Raw genomic sequence first — 27,393 nt, forward strand, 5'->3', positions numbered from 1 at the left:
CATATGGTTTGATCTAATAGTAAATGTCTTGTGTGTGTGTGTGTGTGCGGGTGGATTTGTGCACGGCGGTCATTAACTATGGCAACGAATCACAGTACCTTCCAATAAAGTCATCAGATTCAACGTTTTGATAGCTCACTAGAGTGGTCACAAAAAAACAATATTCAAGAATAAACACAAACAAAGCATTTACACCTCTGTAAAAACGCCGTTGCTTTAAGCGAGGAGAGCATCAACATCTGTTTAGTGACGCACGCGCTCAAGAGCACTTGGAGTTAGTTCTTAGGAACCTGAAACACTCTCGGTCAAAGTCACAAACATTAGAGCAGACGTATTGTTAAAATCATGCGAGCAATAAATTATTCCATCAAGATCATTTCAGTAGATAATAAAAATGTTGTGTCAAGTATTGAAACAAGACATCCATGCTGCTCCTGTACTGGTATCCTGGTGGTTGACGGGGCTTGGGACATGACTTTACCACTCAGCTTCACTGTCCCAACAACAATGTTGGTTTTACCGACGTGATGAGCTACTTTTTTTACTGACATGAGACATGTTTTACCAAAGCCGTTGAAAAGCATGTTATCAAAACGCTCTTTCCCACTGAAAAGTCCTGGTGTAATAACATCACTATTATTATTTTTTTTCAATGGGGGTTTGAAAGGGTGATGGGTTCAGGCATGCTGGCTGCGTTTTCCTTTCATAGCTTGGCCTCAGCTTTCAGGGGTAAAATGAATGGATAGGAAAGGCCAGCGCTGACTCCATCCTTCTGGGCCTCCGTCTTCTGCTTTGGCAACTGGCATACGTGCACACACTGACGTATGTGCATACGGACATATTCACCCCCTCCTTGCATTTGACACCAACATTGACCTTTAACCCCTCAGCGCTTCATATGAAGTGGCTAAGCGCTGAGAATAATATTGACCTACCACTAAACAAGCAGGGCTGCTTATTGCAACCAGGCATTAGACTGCTTTCCTTGATTGTTTAGCGTGTGTGTGTGTGTGTGTGTGTGTGTGTGTGTGTGTGTGTGTGTGTGTGTGTGTGTGTGTGCCTGTGTTCCTGTGTGTGCGTGTATGCCTGTGTGTATGTGCAGGGGTTTGTATTGTGTCTACTGCTGGCGCCAGTGTGTGTGTGCTTGAGCGTGTTTTTTGTGTATTGGTGTTAGAAGAGATGGGATACAAACATGCCCTCAGGGTGTGTGTGTGTGTGTGTGTGTGTGTGTGTGTGTGTGTGTGTGTGTGTGTGTGTGTGTGTGTGTGTGTGTGTGTGTGTGTGTGTGGTCACATTTTGGGTGTCTCGCCGTGTGCCTCTCAGATAGCACCTCCTGTATACGTATTTGTGTCTCCAGAAGCTTAATGTTTGTATACATGGATTATATGTCATTTTGCATTAGATATGCTTGCGGCGATGCATACAACTAGCATAACTGCACATAAACATATTTATTTTAAGGAAACCCTCTGTGTGTCTAGTTGTGCATTATTTTATGTCTGAGTTTTGGTCAGGATTTAACGATAAGTTCTCAATTTCTCAATTTTTCTTATTAAAGCTCAACCTCACTGAACGCTTTACTATTGAGAAACTCGCTGTGATTAAATGCAGTCGAGTAATGTTTTAAGTGAGGGTAATACCAGAAGGAAACAATTGTTACCAATTTTATCACCTAAAGAAGATGCACCCTGGTGAGTTAATATTCAAAGAATGCAGATAGTTATTTGACACCAAAGGTGTGATTTACATGAAAGAAAGTTTAAGAAAATACACTATCCCTCACTACTATGGTTAGGGTGTGTGAGTTTGGCCTCCTGTTTGGTTTTCCAAATGATCACGTTTCATCTTGTACGCTGGGTGTATGTGTTGGTGTAAATGGCATCGCTGATAAAGTATCATTTTAATGTGATATACAAAATGTCAGTATTATGATATGGCCCGACACTCGATTAGCTCGCACGGATCCTGTCTTGTGTCTTACATCCATGCTTCTGTCCTGTTCTCAGCTCAGTAATATATATGCCATACTCAGTAATATGCAAACTTGTTGGCACCTGCCTTATTTCTGTTATTTTTTCTTATTCGGTGAGACATTTTGTTTGACTGCCATGGGTTTTCACCTGTGTTATTTTGATGTGTCTGTGTCCTTGAGAAGGGTAGAAGGCCCATAAACTCTTTCTGTGTCCATCATACAGAAGGCGAAAACTTCCGCTATTAGCTAAATTATGAATTAAGGTTATGTCCCCGCTAATTTATAGTGACACATACAGCATATCAGCCATTGTGGATAGTCAACATGAAGTACTGGAAGGCTGGAAAATGGATCTCTACTCACTGAAGATTCAGTGAAATTAATTTTAGTGTATAGCATAAAGGTATGGTGTGTGTTGCATTATTGACAACGAAATTATTGACTTAATTTATATTTCCATTATATTTGCAATAGAGTGAGTGTGTGTGTGTGTGTGTGTGTGTGTGTGTGTGTGTGTGTGTGTGTGTGTGTGTGTGTGTGTGTGTGTGTGTGTGTGTTGTATATAGCACTGCAGCTAATTTTTCCAGTGTGTACTCAGAGACTTATGAGGTGTGTTGAAAGACTGTAATCCACTATCAGTCTTTCAGTGACACTTTCCATTCGTACATTGAACACACACACACACACACACGCAAAGCGCAACATTGCTTTTCATGCCTCATATGTTACACATTTAACATGGTCTCTCACACACACACACACACACACACGCACACACACACACACACACACACACACACACACACGCACAGACACACGCACGCACACACGCATACAGGTTTTTAATGCAATCTGATACACATCGTACATTTTAAATTGTTCCATAACGTTCCATTAGTTTGATTGCTTACAGGCCATGTTATCTTGACACTCAAAAGACAATAAAATCAATATAATAAATGATTTATTGCCATTTTTATGCTTTAATTTAAAGGTTTAATTTAATATCTTTCATATACCAAGTAGGAAGGATACAGTTCTGCGATCATGCCGAGATTAAAGGACACATAAACACATAAACACACACGCGCACACACACACACACACACACACACACACACACACACACACACACACACACACACACACACACACACACGCATGCATATTGGATTGCATACTTAGATACACTCAGTCACTCCAAACACTCCAAAATCAGTGAAGTGGAATAATGGACGATGTCGACATAATGGTGAACAGATTTTATCATTCACACTCTCTTAACCATTCAGCCTTGTGTGTGTGTGTGTGTGTGTGTGTGTGTGTTTGTGTGTGTGTGTGTGTGTGTGTGTGCGTGCGTGTGTGCATGTGCGCATGTGCGCATGTGTGCGTGCGCATGAATTAAATGGATCTGTGTTATTCTAGTTGGGTTTTTTTTGTTTTGGATTAGGGCCAGGTACTATCATCTCCATGTTAGAGATGGTCTGGTATCATACATTAAAAGAAAGTCAAGTTAATCACCACAGTGGGTGTTTTCTGCGCACATTAATCTGCACACATCATTCCTCATCTTCTTTCCTCTATAAAATATAATTTTATCTAACACACTCATACTGGAGTCACCCAAAGCAGCAGGATCTGAATGATCTGGTTAAAACGACATAGTATGACAAAGATATGGATGAAGACATAACTATCTCTACACTGTGGCGGAAGCTGGTCTTGTTATCCAAGCATTAGTCAGTCAGTCTTTGTACATTTGAGTAATTCATATGGAAAGTGAAAATATGAAAATAAACATGAAATATGTGTGCTGTCATATTCTAAAGGATGGGAAATAATCCTCTCATTAAATCAGTTAGTAAATATGCATTTGTTAGTTCAAGGACCATACCGGTTTCAAAATGAGTTTTAGCCCGTTGACCATTGACCATTTTTTACTCCTTGTTTTTTGTCAAAGGTACTCCTTTTTTGTGTTTTGTTGGAAAAGGCTGAAGCCCCATCGCTTCAACATGGAATAAAAAAAACATTAAATTAAGCAACTTTGACAAAAATAAGTGTTACCGTAGTTGTCAGCGCGTCCAGGAGACAGTTTCAAGATACGTTTCCCCTCCCGTTAGGGGTCGCCACAGCAGATCATCTGCTTACAATAGCTTCTGTTCTGCGCATCTTCCTCCCTTACACCAAACGCTTGCGTGTCCTCCCTCATCACATCCGTAAACCTTCTCTCTGGCCTTCCTCTCTTCCTCTTGCCTGGCAAGAGGTCCTTTTCCCAGTGTAACTCATCTCCCCTACACACGTGTCCAAACCATCTCAATCTCGCCTCTCTCACTTTTCCAACAAACTGTCCAACCTGAGCTGTCTGACTCTAATGTACTCGTTCTTAATCCTGTCCGTCCTTGTCGCGCCCAATGAAAATCTCAACATCCTCAACTCTGCCACCTCCAGTTCAGCCGCCTGCCTCGTCGTCAGTGCCACCGCCTCTAAACCGTCCAACATGGCTGGTCTCACTACCGTCCTGTCGACCTTCCCCTTCACTCTTGCTGGAACCCTTCTGTCACAGAGCACCGTGTTGTTAGAATATTCCAAAACCTGAATATAGAGACAATATTACAAATTCAAAAATGTAGCAATTATCAGGAGAAGGGTTAGAGGTAATGGGACTCAAGGGACTAAAAACGGGCTAAAACTCCTTTAAAGGACGATGAAAGGACCCCTGCGATGTACCATAAGACGTGCTTTGGAGTTGGAGCCCTTTGCATTCTGCAATTTCCTCCAGTGTTCAGCCTTAATCATCGTCGTGCACCATTATTTAAGCTGGGCCTAAGTGGGCGTTGTGTCTAAGTATCCTCCCCATTCATGGACATTTTTGCTAAAGGTCATCTGAATGAGGCTCGTGTATCATTATCTGCATGTCACTTAGGGAGGTAGTGAGTTATGACAGAGTGGGGGCCAGGGAACATTAAGATGTGACTGTAATGAACCTCACTGCTCCCTCTCACTTTCACCCCTTTCACCGCCTCCACTCTTACTCTCTCTTTCCCTCCCGTTCTTTATTTCCATGCATGTCCTTTTACTTAAAATGTCAAAAAATGACAAAGGAAAACTGTCGCACTCCAATATTCCAAGCCACTTCGACCGACGTGTTAAAAAGCCTTCGTTATTGTCTCGGCACACTCATAACAACGCAGCATTTATTGTTATTCTTTTTTAATTTTGAAATATGAAGTGTGCTTTCGCAGCACACCACTTTGGATATATAAATTAAAAAAAGAAACAAAAACAAACTCAAGTACTGAATGGACAATGCTCTCTTTCAAACTTTTGGCGAGAACAAAACGGATACGAGAGGATCCTCGATCTTGAATTAGGTGAGAACAAACTTGTGCATTTCAGGCATCTTGGCTTTATTCCTGTGAAAGAAAACATCAAGGCAAATATAGACGATTGTATTTCATATTGTGATGATGAGCCAGATGCCTCACTACAAAGGCATCTTTTGTGGAACCAACTTGAAGTGTCAAGTACATCCAAGGTCATAATATCCCCGTATTGGATTCCGTGCGATGTTCCTCTTCTTAACTTTAGTAAATATCTGATGAAAGCACCAATAGTCATCCCAAAATGTTGGCAAATATTCAATATCAAAATCATTGTGATATTTCATTTTGTCAATGGTCCTCTTCACTCTTCACATCCTAGCTGCCGCCCCCCTATCGTCCTCCACCTCCATCCCTCCTTCTACCTCTCGGAGTCCCCTGTGTCCTCGCCTCCTCCTGGCCCTCTGGTCACCCTTCAAACTCATTCTTTTGTTCTTCCCATGCTCCTTCACTTACCCCCTCCCCTCTCTTTGAGCTCGGCCCTCGCCTCCCCCCTCTTCCCCTGGTCCACCCCCCCCCGGGCTGGCCGACACCCTCCTCTCTTCCCTCACCGCTTTTTCTCCCCTAATGATTTCAATCATCATCAGGTCACACCTTTTTCTCCTAGCAGCCTCCCCAGTGTGTGTGCGCGCACGCGCGTGCGTGTGTTTATTTGTGAGCCCTGCATCTGTGATAAACCAAGAAACGTGATCTAGACTTGATACATATGTTGACCCCCTACCCAGAGAGAGAGAGAGAGAGAGCGAGAGAGGTCCACAGAAAGAGGGGACAGGGGGTTTAATTGAGAACATCAAGGCTGAAAACAAGTTAAGCAGTAGTACTTTGCAGGAGCGTTATGAGAGGGAGGAAATGGAGATCAGGGAGCGACAACCAGTAAAAAAACAAAAAAAAACAAGGGGGTTAATAGGTTTGAGGGACTAAAGTGAAGGGCAGAGTCGAGACAGGCAATGAAACAATTGTATAAAAGATAGATGGGGATATAAAGCCTGCTATGGAGCTAATGGTTAGAATACATGAACGTTGCGTGATGACGTCGGTATGAGAAATCCAGAGAGACGAGGGGGAGTTTAATTGATGGAGAGCCGCAGGGGTTAACAGAGTAATTCAGATGAAAGGGGGAGAGGGAGAGAGAGAGAGAAAGAAAGGGGGCAGATGAGGTGGGATATCGAGGGTTAATTGTCACAGTATACTCAACCATGAGGCGCTGGGTATTTATGGGCCCGGGCTCTCAATTAACCAATCACTACCGCACCTGGGACCCACTTAGTATAAGATGATCCACACCACCCAGCTGTGTGTGTGTGTGTGTGTGTGTGTGTGTGTGTGTGTGTGTGTGTGTGTGTGTGTGAGAGAGAGAGAGACAGAGTGTGACTGATTGTTATTAAGTCCACCTCCTCATGGATTCATTGTGCTGATAAATTATCTTAATGAATAGTCTGAATGGATGGCTTGTTAATATGTCAGACCGGTTAAATGACTGACTGACTGACTGACTGACTGCTGTGCCGCTGCCTCTCTGTCCGAGCGTTGTTGGTTTGGCTTCAAATGCTTTGTCTTGGTCAATACAAAACCCATGTAAAAACCTGAATACATTTATTCATTTACAGAATTGATGTCTTCTTCGCTTCTTGTTTTCAACTCTTTTTAAACTCTGTTTTCTATGACTTTTTGTTTTTATTGTTTTTTTTTATTTTTATTTTTTTTACAATATTGTGGCAGGCTCTGCACAAACATGTCATAGCCAGCAACCTGCTGCCATATGGTTTTGTTGTGTGTATGACAATAAACAACCTGGAACTTGGTGACTTGGATAGGATAAGAAAACCTAAACTTTTTATTTTTTTATTGGAAATTGATTTAATTGAATTGCAAGAAATTGAAAGAATTGGTTTTTTTATTAGTTATGTACCAATGTATTTTGGGCTACTACACTAAATATTTAAATCCAATAACCACCCTTTGTTTTTATTATTGCACAAGGAGAGAACATTTTAAAATTGGTTATTTGATTTACGTCCAAAGAAGAGATTATCTTTAAATACTTTTGAAAAACCCTCACTGAATCTGATCCCCGCAAAGCTATGTCCCAAAAGCAAACAGAAAACGACCATTTTCCATCGTTTTCAATAGGCGTGATGCAATAATGCTGATTTCTGAGCGCTTGTAATGGGTTCTAGGAAACCCCACGCTCTCGTTGGAAAACCAGCCGCGTTCGCATCGGAGCTTTACCAACCCATTTCAGTGTGAAAGGTGGTGAGCAATTCATATTATTAACCTTCCTGTACACCTGACATCGCACATTACCTGCATTTAAGCCTCAGGAATCTCCAGTCACGGCCTTCCTGATCGCTTCCGCTATTTCACGTTTGGCAGAGCGATCTGGCCACGAGTCGCCATGTCAGTTTAAAAACCATTGACACGAGATGTCATCACACTATTCTCTGCGTACCTACATGGCTCTTGGCAGTCAGCATTGTTTTTTTTTTGTTTTTTTGTAGACAGTCAGTTTAACCGCACATCATTTAGCATCAAGCTGCATTTGATTCACGGTTGTAGTGAATGGCGGATACAATCTGTTAGAATGACTAATGTAATCACAGAGTGGAGGCTATAAGCTTTACGCTTCACCCCAATCATAGAGATGTTAGAGGGACCACCTCTCATGTCAGCCTTTTAAGAGAGAAGCCTGTGTGTGTATGTGTGTAGGAGAGATTTATATAGTGTGTGTGTTTGTGTGTGTGCGTGCATGTGCATGTGCGCACGTGTGTGTGTGAGTGTGTGTGTTTCTGTATTTGCCTGTAGCATTTACACACGACACATTGACTTGGAGCAGAAAGATTTACATACATTGACAAAGTAATGTGATGGGTGGAGAAAGCTCCATAAAGGCTGAACCTGTCCCCGAATGTGTGAGTGATGATAACAGGCCTCTTTAATTGCCTAACCTCTGCACGCACACACACACACACACACACACACACACACACCCACCCCATTACTCCTGTCATTCTCCTTGAGGAGGTGGAGGAAAGGGAGAATGATGGAGGCTGTGGGAGAGTTGGTCAAGAGAAAGGGAAGTGCTGCCGAGGCTGATGAAAGGGTTGGAGATGTTGGCATGCACGGGCTCAGGAGCTGTTCCTTGAGAGAATGAAACTACTGGAAAGAAAAGCTGAAAAAACACGACCGAAGCTTTGCGGCTGCATTTCTCTTTAGATTGCAGAAGTTGGGCGAAGAAATGGTGATGTGTTTTATTTACTTATTTATTTATTTATTTATTTTATTTTTTTTGCATTAATCAACACTAGAGCAGATTTCTTAAGGCCTGCCGCTTGGTGATTTCGACACTGAATTAAAAAAAAAAAAAAAAAAGATTTTTCTTACTGTTGAAAATAATGAGCGTAAAGGTCAGTGGTGTGAAGGGATGTCTCCAGTGGACTCTGCCTCGTTTCCGCACCAAACAGATTGGCTGGCTTTGAAACGGCGCTCGAATCAAACTTTGTAGCCCGCGGACAAAATGAAAAAGAGTTCTGTGGAGTCGGTCGTAGCGCTGGTCGACATTTAGCGTAATTATGCTTTTACCGAAGCAGAAGCTGAACTGGTGTCTTGGCTTGTTGACAATTTGTACGGACAAAAAAGAACGGAGCCTTTAAAGAAGATGAGAGGCTGAAGCCGGCCGAGCGCAGACTTTGCATTACCAAACTTGTTATCATTTGCTTTAATTACGGCGGTGGCCACCAAACGGCGAGGAACAAAAATCAACAAGTTCAACTTGCTTGTAATGTCTTTTTTCCCACATGCTTCCCAAACACGCCCGGTTTTGAGAATGCGTTTCTCAGAACTTGTGACAACGTGTAAACCGTCACAGCGTCATTCTGCGCGAGTGTTTACGTTGTGGTTTATCTCTGTGCAAGCTCGTACGTGTGCGTGCCTGACGGGTGTTAACTGCAATTTCACCCTGAAACACTTCCACCCGTGGAAACACACGCGCACGCGCACACACACACACACATATACACACACACACACACACACACAGATTGTAATTTCTCCCTCTCTAACAACAGCATCTGCAGACACTAATGAGTAGATTAAAGGAATCTCCACAACTCCCCACATGAAGACGGGGAAGCAGCCTCATCAGCAGGAGATCTGGGTCAACCGGCTCCCATTCCTTATTCAGCCCAGTCTTTGGGGAAAATGTTCCACCAAAACAATGTTGTTTGTCTGTCTGGTGAGCGAGCTGTGCCGTTGCTTCCCCGTTCTCAAGGTCTTTCTATTTGTGTGCTCTTTGGACACCACACAGAGCAAAAGAGACTGTGATTGTATAGAAGATCTGACAAAAAAAACCCCCATAATGAATAAATAATAAATAAATAATGTGTTTGAGTGTACATGTGTATATATGTATATATGTGTGTGTGTGTGTGTGTGTCTGTGTGAGATTATATATATATACTGTGTGTGTATATATATATCTATACACAAACACGTAATGGCTTGATTGATTGAGTTAGATTCTCCAACGATATGTTTCCATCCAAATGTTGTCGGAATTTTGAGCCAGTTTAGTGTAACACAACGTTTGGACGTTTCATGTAAAGCACTTTGAGTTACGTATTGTGTATGAAAGGTGCTATACGAATAAGGTTGTTATTATTTTAATTATTATTGTTACTGGGTTATTATTGGATGTTATTATTCTATTATAGTGGCATAAAATAAACAAAAATCACATTATTTGTATGACAATAATCGGCAACTAAAATGTTGGTCCCCTGACCAACGGCTTTAGCGCAGAGACGGTGATTGCTTCTTCAGTAGAATTTGGAGTGACAAGGTGAGAGGGATTGTTCTCCATCAGCCTGATCCCAGATAAGCTGTCGGTGGGGCCAGGAGACGACCCTTAAACAATTAACCCCCTAATCTCCAAAGTGGCTCCCGATTAGAGACATGTGGACGACTCACGCTGTAATCCACCGTCCCCCCACCCCCTAGACAAAGGAGATCAGTGGAGCCCACCACGCATGCATCAGGGGTTCAACCAACAATGCCTCGGAGGAAAGTGAATTAGCCGCCAAATGTATTTTAATCTGTCCAAGATAATCCAATTCCATATTCATTCCAGCCTCAAGAAAGGAATTGAAGTCATGCATTATGTCTTTTTTTTATTTTTTTAACCATATGTTTTTAATCTTATTAATCTCAGGACCACACTGGTGTCAAACTGGGTTCCAGCCTCTTTACTGGTCAGCACACATTTTCCATTTTCCTGATGATATTTTTCGGGTTTTGGAAAATTTGAACAATATGTTGAGAAACGTACCTTAAAAATGACAATTGACAATTATGTTAACATGTATTTTTGTCAGCTACTTAATTTTGCCGTATTTTGTATTCGTTAATTCCATTAGAAAAGTGCCATTGCTCTTACAAAATACATAACACGGTATGGTTTTCTAACAGTTCTATATGAAGTGATACCATGTTGTTTATGTGCGATAAGGAGAAGCTAGCTTGTATATTGGTCCAAAAATAATATGATAGAATAACTCTCTAAATGTTTATGGTGTAATTGAATCTGATAATGAAAAAATGCCACTATATTAAGCTATCGTTGGTCTTTTGTTTCTCAAAGTTTCCACCCCTATAGCTTGTTCATTTTGAATCATTTTGGTTCTGCTGAATTATGCATTATGCAGCAGCAACTCTTCAACAGAAATTCTGCAACTCATTATACAGTATCTACAGTATTGCAAAGACCCAGAAGTCGTACCTGTATATAATCAAAACACAATATATTGCTCTCGGCAATCATTATTTGCAGAAAGCTATGTGTAGTGTGTGTAGGGGCAGCTTGGGGGCTACAATATGGACCATAGGTATTGTTTGTGTTTATGTGCACGTCTGTGTGTGACATGTGACCCGGGGTATAGAGACGTAGGTTTGGGACCGTCAGCTGAGAGGCTGACCACTAAGCCTATTGACATAGTAAGCCCTAACAAATGACCCCCCCAAACCTGTCACAGTGAGGGAGAGCAAGCATGCATATCTGTCTGTGTATGCAGCCTAATCATTCACATCTGACAGACAGCAAATCCCTACTTCAAAAGCCACTCGGGGGCTCCGTGTTGGATGGAGAGCCAGTTGAATGAGCTAAGATGGTAAAAAGGGAAGAGGAGGATAAGGAGAACAAAGGATGAATGACAGCAACGGTAATGATGGGAATCTCAGAACAATGTGGGAACTAAAGACTAAAACCTTGAATATGGTTTAAAAAGTAGAAAAAAAACATAGCACACCCCATGCTGAAATTTTGAGATCAAGAGTGTTCTCTCAACATGATACGGAAAATAACAAGAACTGGGTCTCACAACTCAAAAATGAATCCCCGACCTCCTCATCCGTTCCATGTTGGTTTCGATCAAGTCGCCTTCATTGATCACACTGCACGAGTAAATGACTGAATTTACGGATAAACCTGCTCAATGTGCTTTTATATTTCTTAATGACTCCTCAATTTCAAGTTCTGTTTTCTTACCCGAGCGTCTCCAAATTTGTATTTTTGTCAACCTCTTTGGAAGGTAAAGTGCAGCATATTAAAAACACCCTTGTGTTATGTTAATAGTGATGATTAATGTCTGTTAATACAGAAGAATAATACAGAATATTCAACATGGTTTTCCCCATTGATATTGTGTGTGTGTGTGTGTGTGTGTGTGTGTGCGCCCGCGCGCATGCCTGTTTGAGCATTTACTTGTGATAAATGAGGACTTAGCTTTCCTCTTTTATGAGTGTTCATAAATAAAACCAACAGCCATTACTTTGACCACAATGTCCGCCAGCACCCTCCGCTCTGCAGATGGGGTCTCGCTGCATCAAGCTGGATTGTTTTCCCTCCGTAAGGCCGGCCATTCTAAGGACAATAACGTTTTATTGATTCATGATTCAATTTTGGCTCTTTTTTTTTTTTTTTAAACAATATGCAGGGACTGGCTTGCCAACCTCTAAAGTCTTATCGTCATAAGGATGGAGGCTGTGAAATGGCGCAACCAGGCATGCGTTTTAAACATTAACAGTTATTCTTGTCTTATTGTCACAGATACATTTAATTTGTCGTGATGCCAATTGATACGAGCGTTTATTGTTTTGTTGGGCAGCTGGACTCTTACTTTAAACTTACTCTGTACACTACGACGGCTGTCATGGGCCTGGCATTTTAGCTGACGGTTAACTTTGGTACAAATGATTGTGATTAATGAATTAATTGTTTTCTTTGTCCGGTTTGTTTCACTCTCATTGTGTGACAACACACAACCACCCAATGAAGACCAGACATTTATTGGCATCGAACATTAGGACACAAACAATTTGGGGAGACTGTTCATTTTCTTCCACTGAACTGATGCAAATGTGCCAAATTCACGTTCTAATTATCTATTATCTCAGATGAACTGTTTCCAATTCTCTTGAGATTCTAATTATCTCATTGTGGAACCTAGTTTGCGATCGGAGTGATTATGTAATAATTGTGTCAGTTCTGGTGACGACAACTTTGTTAATATTACTATTATTGTTGTTATTATTATTATGTATAATTATTTTTGTATTATTATATATTTATTTTTTTATTTTCTGGTGACGACAACTTGAACAGAATGAGCCAAACGTTCTTCTCACCCTACAGCGCATTTTCCTCCTTGCGCCTCGACCTCCCTTCCCGGTCTAATGATGCAGTCGCTCAGTGGGCCCGGGCGGGGGGTGAGGGGTCTCAATACATCTCCAGTAAACAAGGGCGGAAGGCTCAAATCCATCGCCGTTCGCCATGATGTGGTGATGGTTTGCCAAATCGTTAAAAAAAGGAGGGGCTGCCGGCAAGTTGTCTCATGCTGCATTTCATTGAAGTCAGAACGCGGGGAAAAAAAATCTGACTTCCTGCATGGAAAAGGGCAAAAAGAGCAGCCGTTTGATTCCCGATTGGAAGTTTGAATGGCGGGGGCAGATTGCTCGGGCTCCGGTTTGCCACAATGACAGACCCATTAATCATAATAACAGGCCCACAATGTTAACAGTGAACAAATTTCCCTTTGCACGGGTTATTATGTTAAAACAGGTCAAACTTGGATCTGTAGTTTTACTTCCTGTGCAGATGCTCGTAGAATTCACAAGCTGCCAGGCAAACACACATTTGCGGCAGGTGTCCATGTTCTCCCAAATGGAGGCAACACACTTGCACACCGACACTTGCTGGTTTGGCAGTGTTAGTCCAGTATTTCCATTTATTCACTTGGCACATTATGCATCGTATTTTACGTGAAAGATCTGTTAATTCACTTTTAAACACGAGCGTATGGTACTTATTGACACCATGGATTTCAGATGCCGGCACGCAAGAAGCAACAACATACTTAGATCTAAGTAACAAAACGCTTTATATTCTTAATTATGAGACCTCAACCCCGTCCCATTGCTTTCTCCTCTGCTAATTGAATCGGTTCCTCTGCTTTGGTGGAGACGAACCAACAGGGGATGGGAATACGTTGAGAAAACGTCCGCCACAGAATGTGCCCATCTGTGCCGCTTTGTGTCTCCATAATGTCGGCCCATATGGCTGCTGCCTTTACACCCAGCCTCAGGGAAGCGGTGGTGGATGGGTAATACACAGTCACACACCCAGGACGGACGGACCCCAGCTTGACACATAGTTACACACACTTGTACGCTTTCACATACCAGCATGCACACACACACACACACACACACACGCACGCACGCACGCACGCACACACGCATGCAGACGCTCACGCACACACACACACACACACACACACACCATCTGTATGACTGAGGAAACAGAAGTTGCTGTTTTGTTTTGGCGCTGTGACAGACTCCGCGAGTCTGACTGGAGTTCCTGAAGTTGCTGGATGGGCTAACCGGAGATCTGCTTTTCAGTGTTGGCCTCTGCGGACCTCTCTCTCTTGTTTTTTGTTTTTTTTCTTTCCGCATTAACTGTAGCTCTCTGTATGTGTCCGTCTCTCTGTCTGGTACTCTTGCACTCTGACTTCTCAGAATTTTTCGTGTTTTTCTGAATGTTGTCCGTGTGTGATTATCTCCCTTCTCTTTCTCTCTCTCCCTCTATATCTGTTTCTGTGTCTAGCTTTTCATTTATCCGTCTCTCTTCATATTACATTATATATACTGTATATCGTATTGATGTAGTTTCTGTCGGGCTTTTATGTTTCAGTATCAATTTCTAATAATATCATACATTGGAGAGGTTACTTGACGTCAATTGAGAGTGAAACACTACACTACACACACACACATGCACACACATACAAACACACACACACACACACACACACACTTTCAAAGTGCTGAGCAGGTGATTTCCCTTCATCCGTATTCTCAATGCGGAGACAATGCTATGCCCATTATTGATTACTATGGCGACAGATCTATGACATCAACAGAAAGGTCACGGTCAGTGTGTGTGTGTGTGTGTGTGTGTGTGTGTGTGTGTGTGTGTGTGTGTGTGTGTGTGTGTGTGTGAGAAAGAGAATCTGACATATTTTTGTATTTTTATTTCAAGAAGAAAGTTCCATAGATTTCGGCAAGTTCAGTCAAGCAGTGTTTATATTTTTGCAGGTCGGATGGTATTCTGACTGATAGTAGACATTCTTATTTGGTCTAAAATGTCAAATTTATCATTGGTATAGAATTGAATCCTGACATCCAGCCCAATACCTCAAACTACCAGTGATAACCACCTAAAGTAAAGCATGTCTGTGTTCATCTGTGTCTCTCCCCTATATAGCCATCACTCTTTTTTTCCCATTTTCTCTCAATTTCTCTGTCATTTTTGTTCCTTTCTGCTTCAGTGAACACACAGGGCGGGAAGTGATTAAACAGTATTCATCAACTGATATCAGCTATTGGAAGAAGATGGAAATGGGAGGAAAACGGTTGAAGGAGAGTTGGCAAAAGAGAATCGAGAGAATAAGATTCACGCATTAATCGATGGCTGCTTTGTTCCTGCCGGGCGTGTCCAATGGAGCAAAGTGCCGAAGCGTGGAGATCTACATCGGATGATTTGTACGGTGCCTCTCCAGCTGAAAAGATTTTGGGGGGCTGGGTGGAGAGGCAGCGTACAAAGAGAGGAGGTGGAGAAAAGTAGAAGAGATGAGAGCACAGAGAAAGAGTGTGAGTAAGAGTGGGAAGATGGGAAGAGAGAAAGGGCAGGAGGAGAGATGGAGGTGAAGAGATGGTGACGGAGCGTGAGAGCATTAGGATGTAGCCGGAGGAGGCATGTTGCCTGTTTGACCCCAAGCTGGTGTCTGTCTGTCTGTCTGTCGGTCTGTCTCTGTCTGTCTGCACATACTGGTCTGTCTGTACGTACTGGTCTGTCTGTCTGTCTGTACTGTATCTATACTGTATATCTACCTATATGCTTATGTGTTTGAAATCCAATTTTTGAGAATCCAGCTGAGGTTGGACATCATCATCATCATCATCATCATCACATTACAATACAAACTCACATTTAATCAAACTTTCGATCAAAGCTCCCAAATCATTATTTTAGAATATGAAACCGTGCCTCACAATATGACGATGTGACCCCGCAGAAAGACTATTGAACAGTCATATTGTCTCATATGACAATAAAAGCCGCTTTTGACCTGTGGGAGAAATTGCGACGCACACGTGAATGAGGGGAAAAAAAAAATAGGTCGAACTAATTAAAGCCGTTTTATTTTTTTGTTTTTTTTGACCCATTGTCTCCCATCAGCTGTGCTTCAATGTACAGACCTTGAGTCTTCAGTTCTGAGGCCTTTACATCTCCGCTCAGTAGAAGTCCATCTTCTTTGACCTTGCTCCTCTGTGGAACCACAACAATGTGTGTGTGTGTGTGTGTGTGTGTGTGTGTGTGTGTGTGTGTGTGTGTGTGTGTGTGTGTGTGTGTGTGTGTGTGTGTGTGTGTGTGTGTGTGTGTGTGTGTGTGTGTGTGTCGTCTACAACACGATTCATTATTTGCCTCTTCCCATTCCCATTGCATTGTGCCACTTAATCACGTTGCCACACTTTTGTGAACCTTGTTGTTCTTGTTCTTGGCAGCCTTAAAAACACACACAGGCAGCCGGAAAGACTGTCTTTTGACGGCCGAATGAGGTGGCGGGAAGGGGGGTGTTGTAGTTTTCCTCTGTAGGAGCTAGGGGGTGCTGTCAGTCTACCACTTGGTGTGTGTGTGTTTGTGTGTGTGTCTTTATTACAGTTGAGTGTGTGTGTGTGTGTGCCTCTGTGCATGTGCCCTCACTCTTGTGCGAAGCTAGACTGTTTGAAAAAAACAGGCACCTCTCTTTTTTTGTCATTTTCTGTGATGAGAGACAGAGAGAGAGAGAGAGAGAGAGAGAGAGGAGACACTGAGACAGACGGAGAGAGAGACGGTGAGAGAGGAGACACTGTAGCGGGGACGGAGAGAGATGAGGAAAGCAAGAGACTCATTTAAACAAAAGCACGGGGTGGCCGTGTGGGAGGAGGACAGTGATGGAAAGATCAAATCAGTATGAGTGGAGAGAGGAGGGGGGCGGGCAGAGTGGACGGGGGGAGGGCAAGGAGAGATGGAAACATCAGTTGGCGAAGAGTTGAACACTAGTGTTCACGTGCGCAGTATGTGGGATGCCAGGCGAGGCCGGGGAGAATCCTCAATTCCTGCAATCATGTCGCGAAATGATAGTAATAATCAGAAGTAAGAGCCGTGGTAAACATGTCAGATATGAAAGAAAACTGACTTTATTTTCTGCCTTTTGATACCTGTTGTTAACGGAGAAATGCGGATTGAATGTCAGTTCGTCGTACTCTTTGCTCGAAGGAAAACTCTCTAGGCTTTGAGGAAAAAAATAATTGTTTTAGGTTAAATAAAACTTGATTTTTTCCTTCAGCTTTCCCTTGAGGTAGGATACATATCGGCAGTGGAAATGGCTACTGGTGTTTCCTTGTTTACCATAGTCCTACTGGTATCATACTAGGGATGGAGTTTTCATTGTTTTTAGTTCTCTCCCTCTCCAACGTAAACTATTAACCCCACGTAAAAACAGTTACCAGTACATAAATAATATAACTACAACAGTTGCTATTTAAAATTATTGTTTTATGGTTCCAAAAAGGCCGACTGCTACGGTCACCAAACAAAAACAAGTTTTACCAGAGCAGACAAAACGAAAATGGCGAAAATCGCAAAAGACTCCACATCGCAGTAGGAGAAGCGTGGTAAGACACATTCCTCCCACACGACGAGGACTCTACGTTTTTCTCAAATTGGGTAATACAACGTCACACTTCGCTCTGTCCGGCCGCCATCGCGCTCGCGTACGAGCATGCTTTTCTGTGTGCTACTTATTCGAGTCCGGGCGGAGTTTCTCATTGAGCGTGTGCTTACGCCTATTAATCATGAATAGTCTCTCGGAAGTTCGCCCGAATCGACTAATCGATTAGTCAACTAATCATGGCCATTCCTCCAGTATATCATACACACATTATCCCTGTGCATGTATGCCAATTACTGGGCCTGACTTTTAGGCTTTGTGTTTCAAAAAAGACACACAGGTTCGGATGTGATCTTGCCTCGGCTTGTCCCGTTGTGTCAACGCACATGGTCTAGATTTAGGGAAAATGTGGATTTTAAGCCCAGCTTCTTGACAAAACACATGTTGATGTTTACATCCCTCTGTATGTGCGCGTGTCGAACTTTTAGTATGCTTGTAAGCGGATAATGATCGAGTGGTCATTGCTTAGGGTATTGCTGACTGTGGGGGATGTCAACCTACACACACACACCCACACACACACACACACACACACACACACACACACACCCACACACCCGCACACCCACACACACACGTACACACTTCATAGATCTCTCATGGTAAGTGGTTGTGAGTACAAATCGAAGCGGTATATGGATAGCTTAAGCAAATTTTAAGAGCGTGGTTTGTGTGTGTGTGTGTGTGTGTGCGCGCGTGCGTGTGTGCTGTTTGTGCACTACCTGTGGGCACATGCATTTGGGTGATTGGAGCCTTGTATTGATCTCCTCTAGCTTAATCAATCAGAATCTAATCGATCAGATTAGGGGGAGGATGGTACGAACATACATGGCAACAAGTAAAAAGGGTGTGTGTGTGTGTGTGTGTGTGTGTGTGTGTGTGTGTGTGTGTGTGTGTGTGTGTGTGTGTGTGTGTGTGTGTGTGTGTGTGTGTGTGTGTGTGTGTGTGTGTGTGCGCGCGCGCGCGAGAGAATATATTACCTCAGCTGTTTTGCCAAAAGCTTAGGGCATCAATTTCTTTATTTATTTTCTTCAAGCACATCAAATCTAAGGTAAGTGTTCTGTTTGCTGATCTGCTATGCACTTAAATCTCCAACCATCATTTATCTACAATCCTTTCTCATCAAATCTAAAATGGTCTTTCACATCTGTCACACGCATGTGCACATGCACACACACACCCACACACACACACACACACACACACACACACACACACACATACACACACACACACACACACACATACAATCAATCACAATCATCTCAGAGTGAGAGATCCCAAATTATCTTAGTCTTATTTAGGATTTCATGTGTAGAATCATGTTACACAGACATACAATCACATATACACAGACATGATCCCTGTTAACCTCTACGTGTCTCTACCAACCGTTCTCACCCTTGAACATGTTGATGTTGAATATACTGGACATGTTTTACAGAGAGAGGACAGAACAGTCACGGGGGAGGATTTGAGGATGGATTGCTCTTATAACTCTTTAGTGTTTTGCCTTTTCAGTGTAAGGGCTCAGTTAGACTATAGACTCAAGTTTGTTCTCAACAGACTATAGACTCCGTGCTACTTGGTCAGGCTGAACGATTAATCAAACTCAAACCGACATCGCAATTTAACAGAACACAATTTTTAAAACGCAAAGCCTGCGATTAAAAGAAAATGTTTTTCTTTTTTCTTACACAATCTAACCAGTAGTGCTGTCCAGGGCCGGCTCTTCCTATTGGAGAGATAGGCGGCCGCCTAGCGCGCCATTTACCTGTCTCCCTCCCTGACGGTGCAAGCGCTCGCGATGGGCGTGCCCGAACAGTGTGTGTTTGTTTTATTTGACGTCTCCTTATGGAAGGAAACACGTGTGTATAGAACTAAACCGCGCGTAATGGGGACACTTTCTTCGTGCCCCGTCCATGGCGATTGTTCTCACCCTCCGCGCTGTCCCCCGGTGAGACCCGGTGCTCCGGCCCGGGCCATGGTGCGCTGTGTGCGGCATGTGCTGCTGGCAGAGCCCGGAACAACTGTCCGGACGGAGCCTCTTCCAGAATAATGCGTCTGTTTGTTTTTTTTTGTATTTGTTTTACTTTTTTTTTTTCTTTTGCGGCGCTCCGTCTATGTGTATTTTATCTGCCGGGCCACGGTCACAGGGAGGCAGACCACATTCACAGGCGTTCATACACTCACTAAAAAACCTGCACGTGGGCCATTTCTGGTTTTCGGCTAATCTGACCGCACGGACAACTATATCCAATACCACACCAAGACGAGGACCTGATACGGCAGTAGAACCCAGATCTCTGATACGACCCCGCTGCACCGCGGGAAGCTGAGAGGCCGACCTGCGTATGCCTCCCTGCGGTGCCCTACTTGTCTGTGATGGCATTTTGGAGAACTTGCTCAAAACCATGCCATCTTTTATGGTCCAAGTTTGGTTATTACCATTGTCAATGAACGTATGTGAGGAAAACCTGGTCAAATTGGTTCTTCTAGATAAAAAAAAAACTCAAGTCCATACCTTGAGTACTTGGCATTGATACGTTTCATCAGCATATCAGCACCGACTCCCCTGAAGGAAGAAGTGGATTTGTGAATGGTTTTCCTTCAGAAACCTTAAGGTTATTGTATTGTCCAATACAGTATTATTGGCACCTGCATTCTCATCTTTGGGCAGGTATTAGCACCAGTCACATTCGCTTTGGTTTTACGCATCCTTTTTCAAAACCACAGCTAGTGGAGCATGATTCTTTTTGCCCGAACGCCTTTTCGAGCGCATGTATGAGAGCAGACTGATACTTAAGAACTTTGTCTGAAACAAAAGGGTGTATTTTGGCAGAAGGCAAAGGCTGCAGCTATAAATTGAGATGCCGAGAGCCCGAAGAAATGAAGGGAGACACATTTTCCTTACATCTCCTGGTTGACTTGTGAACATCTTGACAGGATACTTATTAAAGGAAAAAGGAAGGAATAAAGACCTACGACTTCATGTACTAAGATAGAAATTAAGGTCACAGCTTGTCCATCCTCCGTGTAGACAGTTTGTTTTTAGCATTAACAACAAGACTTTTAATTATAGACATTTGCTGTTGAACCAGGTTGTTATTCCTTGGTAAAGGTGTTGTCCCCGTTTCACAAGATTTGTTTTCTTCTTAAAATCCAGTTCACTAATGATCGAGAATTGATCGCATTGTTAAAATGGAAATGAAAATTTTCTCTTTCACAATTGTCTTGAGCAAGGGCGTCGCACTGCACAACACATGTCTGCCAGTCTGCCTGATTTACTCTGCCCCAACCCTTTTTCCTCACCCGTCTCTTTCTCTCTCTCTCTCTCTCTCTCTCTCTCTCTCTCTCTCTCTCTCTCTCTCTCTCTCTCTCTCTCTCTCGCTCTCTCTCTCCTTTCTAGGTCTCTCTCCCTCCCTCAGACAGTGTCATTGGCTTTGACAGGCCTTTGAGTCTCCTGTCAGACAGAATAGATGCTTGGCTTTTTCTTTATCCCTTGTCTGTCTTTTTCGCTCTTTCGCTCCTCTCTTTTTCACCTCTGCTTAACTTTCTCTCGAAACCTTATTTTTTTCTATTTGTCTTCTCATTTATCATTCCGTCCATCTCCCCTCGGTCTGTCTGGACGCGCCCCCCCCCCCCTACCCCCCCTCTTGCTCTCTCTCCCTTCATCGTAACAGTATTTCAATCTAGAATTTTTTCCATTCTTTTGTTTGTCCTGGCGCTGTTTGTCAGATGTTTTTCTGTGTACATCCCAGGATATTTGTCCCCCTCTCTGGCTCCGTGATTCTCAGACAGATACGGTGAAAGGACAAGGGACTTTATTGTTTTATTTAATAAAATGGGTTTCTCAGTCATGGCATGCGCAAACCGAATGGCAACCGTTACAGCCGGGTGGCAATGTGGAAGCGCTTTGTGCCGAGTTCAGACTTGGTGATTCTGGCCTGTGTTTCCACTCGACGACAGGTTTTTGGAGAGCGCCGAGCAAGGCCCCAGATCAGAGGCAAATCACAGGCTTCTCGCTAGAAATACAATTTTTAAATAAATTTCTTTGTCAAGACGTTAGTTTCTCTAGGTTTACTTTTTCTAATGTGTCCGGGACGTAATTTCAAACGACCGGTTGAGTGATTGTTCCATAAATAAGATGTTGTGGCGTAAATATGTGTATATTCAGGGATGGAGTTGCCATGATTGACAGGTCTCTCGTTCACGTTCAATCAAGCTTGGCGTGCTTCTCGCTTCCTCTGGCCATCTCGTGGTTTCCCAGACGGTGCCCACCTCAGCACACCGAGACCCGAATATATAGTTCTGATTACATCCTGCCAAGATGGCGGCGAGCGTAAACACAAACCCGCGGCTTCAAATCTGCCCTTCAGGGGTGCCGTCTGTTTTGTTAAACAGTCAACGGTGCAAACGGAACTACATGTGTTTCTGATTCCGAAAGCGATGATTATTTACTTTATTTTGCTGTTGTATTTCTGTCCCCGCTCCTTCTTCATAGCTGCAGATTGCCAGAATACAGCGTACGATGAGAATGGTGCATTATGATATAAAAAAAAGTGTCTTGAGTGAATAGATAAATATAGATGAAAGTAAAGACAAAGTAAATTCATACATGGTGCGTTGTTTCCTCGAGGAGGGGAGAGGGATGCAGGGGAGGAAGAGTAAAAGGGAAACATTATGGGAGGAGGTGAAGAAAGAGAACAAGAGAACCAGTGATTATTCAGTTCCTCACGAAGATGAAACGCAGTTTAACGTGGCAAGAAAACCTAAAAAACAGTGTGAGAGATAAAATGTGTGAGGAACAGGTCTGGACTCAGTGTGTGGTAGTTCTTGAATGAGCAGAGCAGTTGGTAGGGAAAGGGGTGGTGGTGGGGAGAGGCGGAGAGAGGAGGTGAGAGGAAGCCTGATATTCTGGAAGCCGGCAACATACTGTTCTCTGGGGGGCAAGGCTATGCTGGAAACACACCTAGCACGAAAGCACGCACACACGCACGCATGCAGGCACACGCACACACACACACACACACACACACCAACCAAATCCTCCTCTTTGATGGTATCACATGGCTTTAAATGGCTCAAACTTTACCTCCAACATATTTATAAATGGATCAGTTGCAAACATGACAATGCAGACGTTAAGGGAAGTGTTTGTCCTTGTTGGAGCGAACTGTTCATGTGCTTACATTTCAAACTTTGTACATTTCAGCCTGAATATGTGCGAACATATGACTATTTGCACCCGCTCTGTGTAGCACGAAGCCTCTGGCTTTACTGGCAAACTCCCCTTTCTTTACTCGTGTTCTCTACAGCCATAAACAGACGTGTACACACACACACACACACACACACACACACACACACGCACACACACACACTAATCTCTATTCAGCCTCAGCGTGGAGGCCCCTAGAACACTATGTTGACAAGCTGTGTGCAGAGGGAGGCTAAACGCAGACTCAGTGCTATACTCAATAGACGGGGATTCCACTATATAACACGTTAATGCAAACTGGGCGTCACACACACACTCAGAGGGCAGATACGAATGGAGGCAGTCGTTGAACGGTAGCAGGACACACACACATTCCGTCGCAGAAATGCTGGGCTCCTTGGATGTCCTCTATAGCGTCCTCATCCACAAGGTAACGCACACTTTTGATCCGTGCACACAGCGGAAGTCATATCTGGACTGAAATGAAAATTACTGTGGGCCTGGGCTCCTTGTGGCTAATGAGGTTTTGTGATATGTTGTACCAGGAGTTAAACAAAACAAAACAAAAAAAAACATACTCGGGGGTTTGGAAAGATCTTGTTTTATATGAGAGAAATCCTCATGGTATTGAAAAAAACCTTTGTTATCATACTTATATTTTTATATATTATACTGTATAACCATAGATGTCTTTCAGAATGTGAATGAATGGAATGAATGAAATAACACAACAATTTCCGACTCTGAACCTTGAACTTGCTGTTTAGCATTTTCTTTTTGGGTAATTTTGTCATCTCATTAAATCCACCAAGGCATGACATCTCTAACCAGCCATTCTGCCCTCCCTCCAGCTGATGGCGGTGTATGAGGAGCAGGAAGCCCAGCAGAGGGGCAGGGCGAGCACTAGCCCAGCCCCCAGTCCAGATGTCTACCAATCAGAGCTCTCGGTTTTCCAGCCAATTAGGGGAGGGGAGATCGAAGTCAACTCCACAGCCCTCAAGTCTAGTAAGTAGCTCTGATGTTTTAAATGTCAATACATTTCGATTGTACTCATTCATTGATACATGCTTTGAGCGCATAACACTTGGTATCTGTTTATGATATTCCAAACATGGACGGAGCATTAGCTGCGTCAAACGTGTCATCTGAGCTGCATCTCGATGTTCAATGGGATGCTAAACTTCCAGGCATGCTGGCTGTCACTTCTCTTTCTCGAGGGGTAGACCCTGACCGTGACATCACTCACAGCTCAGGCATCCGTCGTGAAAAATGGGGCCACTCCAGCTAGCACTGACCGCTGTGTGTCTGGCACCCACTTAACGATCTTTTATTTGTACCGAGGCACGCCCCCCCCCCCTTACGCCGCCAGATTTTGTTTCGGGACACATGGTTCAGATCTAGCGTCAGATGTTTTTTCGACTTAAGCTGGAGTGGGGCAAAGTCCTGAGGGAGCCGCCGATGTTACCGGTTAGCTGCAGCGGTAGGTCAGTGCATTACCGGGTCAACTTCAGCTCTGACGTTCTTAAAGGAACCAGGTTGGATATGGGTATAGACCTTTACTTTGATGTTAAGGACTGGGTTCAAGTCATTGAAATATGCCGCTGTGGTGCAACGTTAAGCTCTCGGAGAAATTGGTTGATTGATGGATCAATGGATGGATCAAACGCATGAAGGAGAAAGGACTCAAATAGGAATGGACATCTTTAGGGAGATTTATACTTCTCTGTGGACATAAGGAATGTTGAGTGTTCGGCAACATAATTGCCTGTAGTGTTTGCATACAGAACATTTTGTAAAATAAAAGTTCAAGCGTTGCTGAGATGTTTATGTTCTCAAACTACTTATTTAAAAGTCCCTTCGCTGGTGCTTTGTGTCTTTGATTGAGCACTGACCCTATGGCATGTCAGGGCCACAGACATTTTTGATTTTTTCATATGTACCTCTTCTATTTCTGGTGCATTAACATACATATACCTAAAAATATAGTAGATGTTGATCTTTTTTGAGCTCTGAATTGTCCATTGCATTACTTACTGTATTATCGGATAGAGCCTCGGACTCAAGTCAATGCAGTTATCCAATTCACAATTGAAATGGTGCATTGCCGAAATATGTTACCGCCAAGATGACGTTTACATCGATTTTCCTGGTCCATGATGGAAACAAGATGAACTTTGATGTCAGGACTGGGCCGGAGATGGAGAGATTAAAAGAGGGGAGAAATTAGACAAGGAGAGATAGTAGAATGATGGAAGAGAAGAAGGAAATGATCAACCAACCCAGATGTCTGGTTACCGTTAGTTGAGCTTTTATTCCTCTCCATTTTCCTTGATTTCACCTTCTGCACACACATACAATTCAAACAGGTTGCACACCGAAAACAAACATATCAGCTAAAGTTAACTAAACTTAAGATAACACTTTATGAAATATTATACCATGCTACCTAACTCTGCTATTATATCAACAACTGCCTCTAATAATAATGAAAGTGTCACTCCATCTTGTGAAGTCATGAAACGGCCGTAGCCACGAGAGCGTGATGCCATGAAGTCAGGAAGTTTAGTCTCTTTCAATATGGTCACCCTGTCAGCGAGGCTTAAGAGGTAATGGCCGACTGTCTTTGGAGATTAGATCCAACAGAGCTCTGGAGACTATCACTGTCAACGTGAGAAGGTCATTCTCAGTTCTCTCTTCCCCTTTACGCTCACTCACTCTCTGTTTGTCAGTCTTCCCCTCATTCCTTTAGTCCTTCTTTCTTTCTGTTTTTTCGGCACTCTTCAACTCTCTTTGACTCCGGAGCCCGGCATCTTTCCAGGCCGGAAATCACCCGGCAGGATTGCGATGCCGGCAAGGGCCGATTCAGTCCGAGGGCAAAGCAATTACTTGGCATTTCCTCTTCGGAAACCTAGAAGTGGGATTTTCCTTAGTTTTTGGTAAATTACTTATTTTGCCTTTAAATTGACCTTGATAACCATTAATAGATTAGGGCTTGAACATTTTGAGTCCCCTTTAACTTACTACTCTAACTTGAGACTGTTGCAAAAGCACATCACATATCCAGCAAAGCCCATGGGATTGAATGCTAGTTCATTGCTGCTCACCCCTTATTTATCCATATTTTTCTAGCTATGCCTCTTATTAATAATATGTTCATTTTAGGTTTTTGCTTTGTTAATCTTATGTTGGGGCATATTAGACTATAGTAAATCACTTGCTGTGGTGAGGCCAAACGTTTTCTCTTTAGCATTTAATTTTGTACACATTTTATTGACTCATGAATTTCTTTTGATGATAGAGATAGCAAGCTCACTGGAGCCCAAGCCAGGCTGACAAGCAAGCACACAAACTAAAATGATAGAACAACAATTTCACTTCAAATTGGGCCAGCGAATCAAATTTTATTGCAATCTTTATATCATCCCAATTCCTATCACATGAAGACAGTATTGCTCAGTTCCCACACAATAGAGGTATTGGCAGCCACCCAGCCATTAAATTAGTTATAGTGAACCATAACTCAAATGAGTCAAATTCAGAGTCAACAGTTCGGATGTTCTAGAACCCTACTCAGTAGCACTGAATAGGATGTGGACCAACTTTAAATGGCTCCAGCGTCTAGCTCCCTGTTTATTGTGAATATCGCTTCTCAGCTGTAGACAGGCACCACATTCTGGAGATAGACACAGCAAAATCAATATATATTTCAATCAATAATGCCATAAAGTCTTTTCTCTGATGACAAGCTGTTCATCGACAGCAGTTGACTTTGTTGAGGAACCTCCAAACCTTCTTTATATGAATAATCCTATGACATGTTCCCAAATTTCAAGAGACAAATATTTAGTGCACAAACCGATGCCAAAATATGAATGAATATACAAGGGTAACATTTACTATTCTGCCGGTGATTGTGATAACTCAAGGTGAACGCTGTCCTTTGGTTCCCCTGAAGGGCAGCGTGCACGGACATGGAAGTGGCACAGCATGGCACGCTGGCTGATTTTTCCTTCAATCTATGTGACCCTTGTGGCTCCGTGTCGAGGCTTGTTTGTCTCTGACAGAAGGAAGAAAGATATGTGTCGGGGAGAAGGGAAATGTATTCTTAGATCTGTATCCATTCGGTCTGAAGGCGAGTTGAACCAGCCTGCAAAACAAAAACCAAAAACACTGAAGGGACTCATCAAGCTTTTTTCCCCTCTATATAAATGCTCCTTTGCTCTCGGGTTATTTTGTTTTTTTCTTTTCATTTTCTCTTCATTGTCGCCATTTTTCACTCGGCTTCATCCCCTTTTATCGCTCTGTCCATTTCTTCTTCATATGCCTGTCATCATCTGACACTTCCTTGCTCTTGTCTTTCTTCCTCCTCTTAATCCCTTCACCCCCCCCCCCCTCCCACACACACGTTTAATTTCTTTTGTCCTGTCTCCATTAGTCCCTCCTTCCCTCTCTCCATCTCTTTCCTATCTCTCAGAGGAGGGATTGATTAGGGGGCTG

The 27,393-nt window shown here is 43.0% G+C and overlaps 1 protein-coding gene across 1 annotated transcript in view; it reads left to right on the plus strand.

Moving 5' to 3' along the window:
* Positions 1 to 27,393, plus strand: part of LOC307244573 (partitioning defective 3 homolog B-like) — a gene marked incomplete at both ends in the record, with an annotated part of 251,215 nt that overhangs the window by 43,552 nt on the left and 180,270 nt on the right. Inside the window, one exon of the mRNA XM_080019807.1 lies at positions 23,748 to 23,901. Coding sequence (XP_079875933.1) covers positions 23,748 to 23,901 — 154 coding nt within the window. The remainder of the gene's footprint in view (positions 1 to 23,747; positions 23,902 to 27,393) is intronic.

The sequence above is a fragment of the Zeus faber genome (assembly GCF_960531495.2).
Source record: "Zeus faber genome assembly, chromosome: 18".
Lineage (NCBI taxonomy): Eukaryota > Metazoa > Chordata > Actinopteri > Zeiformes > Zeidae > Zeus > Zeus faber.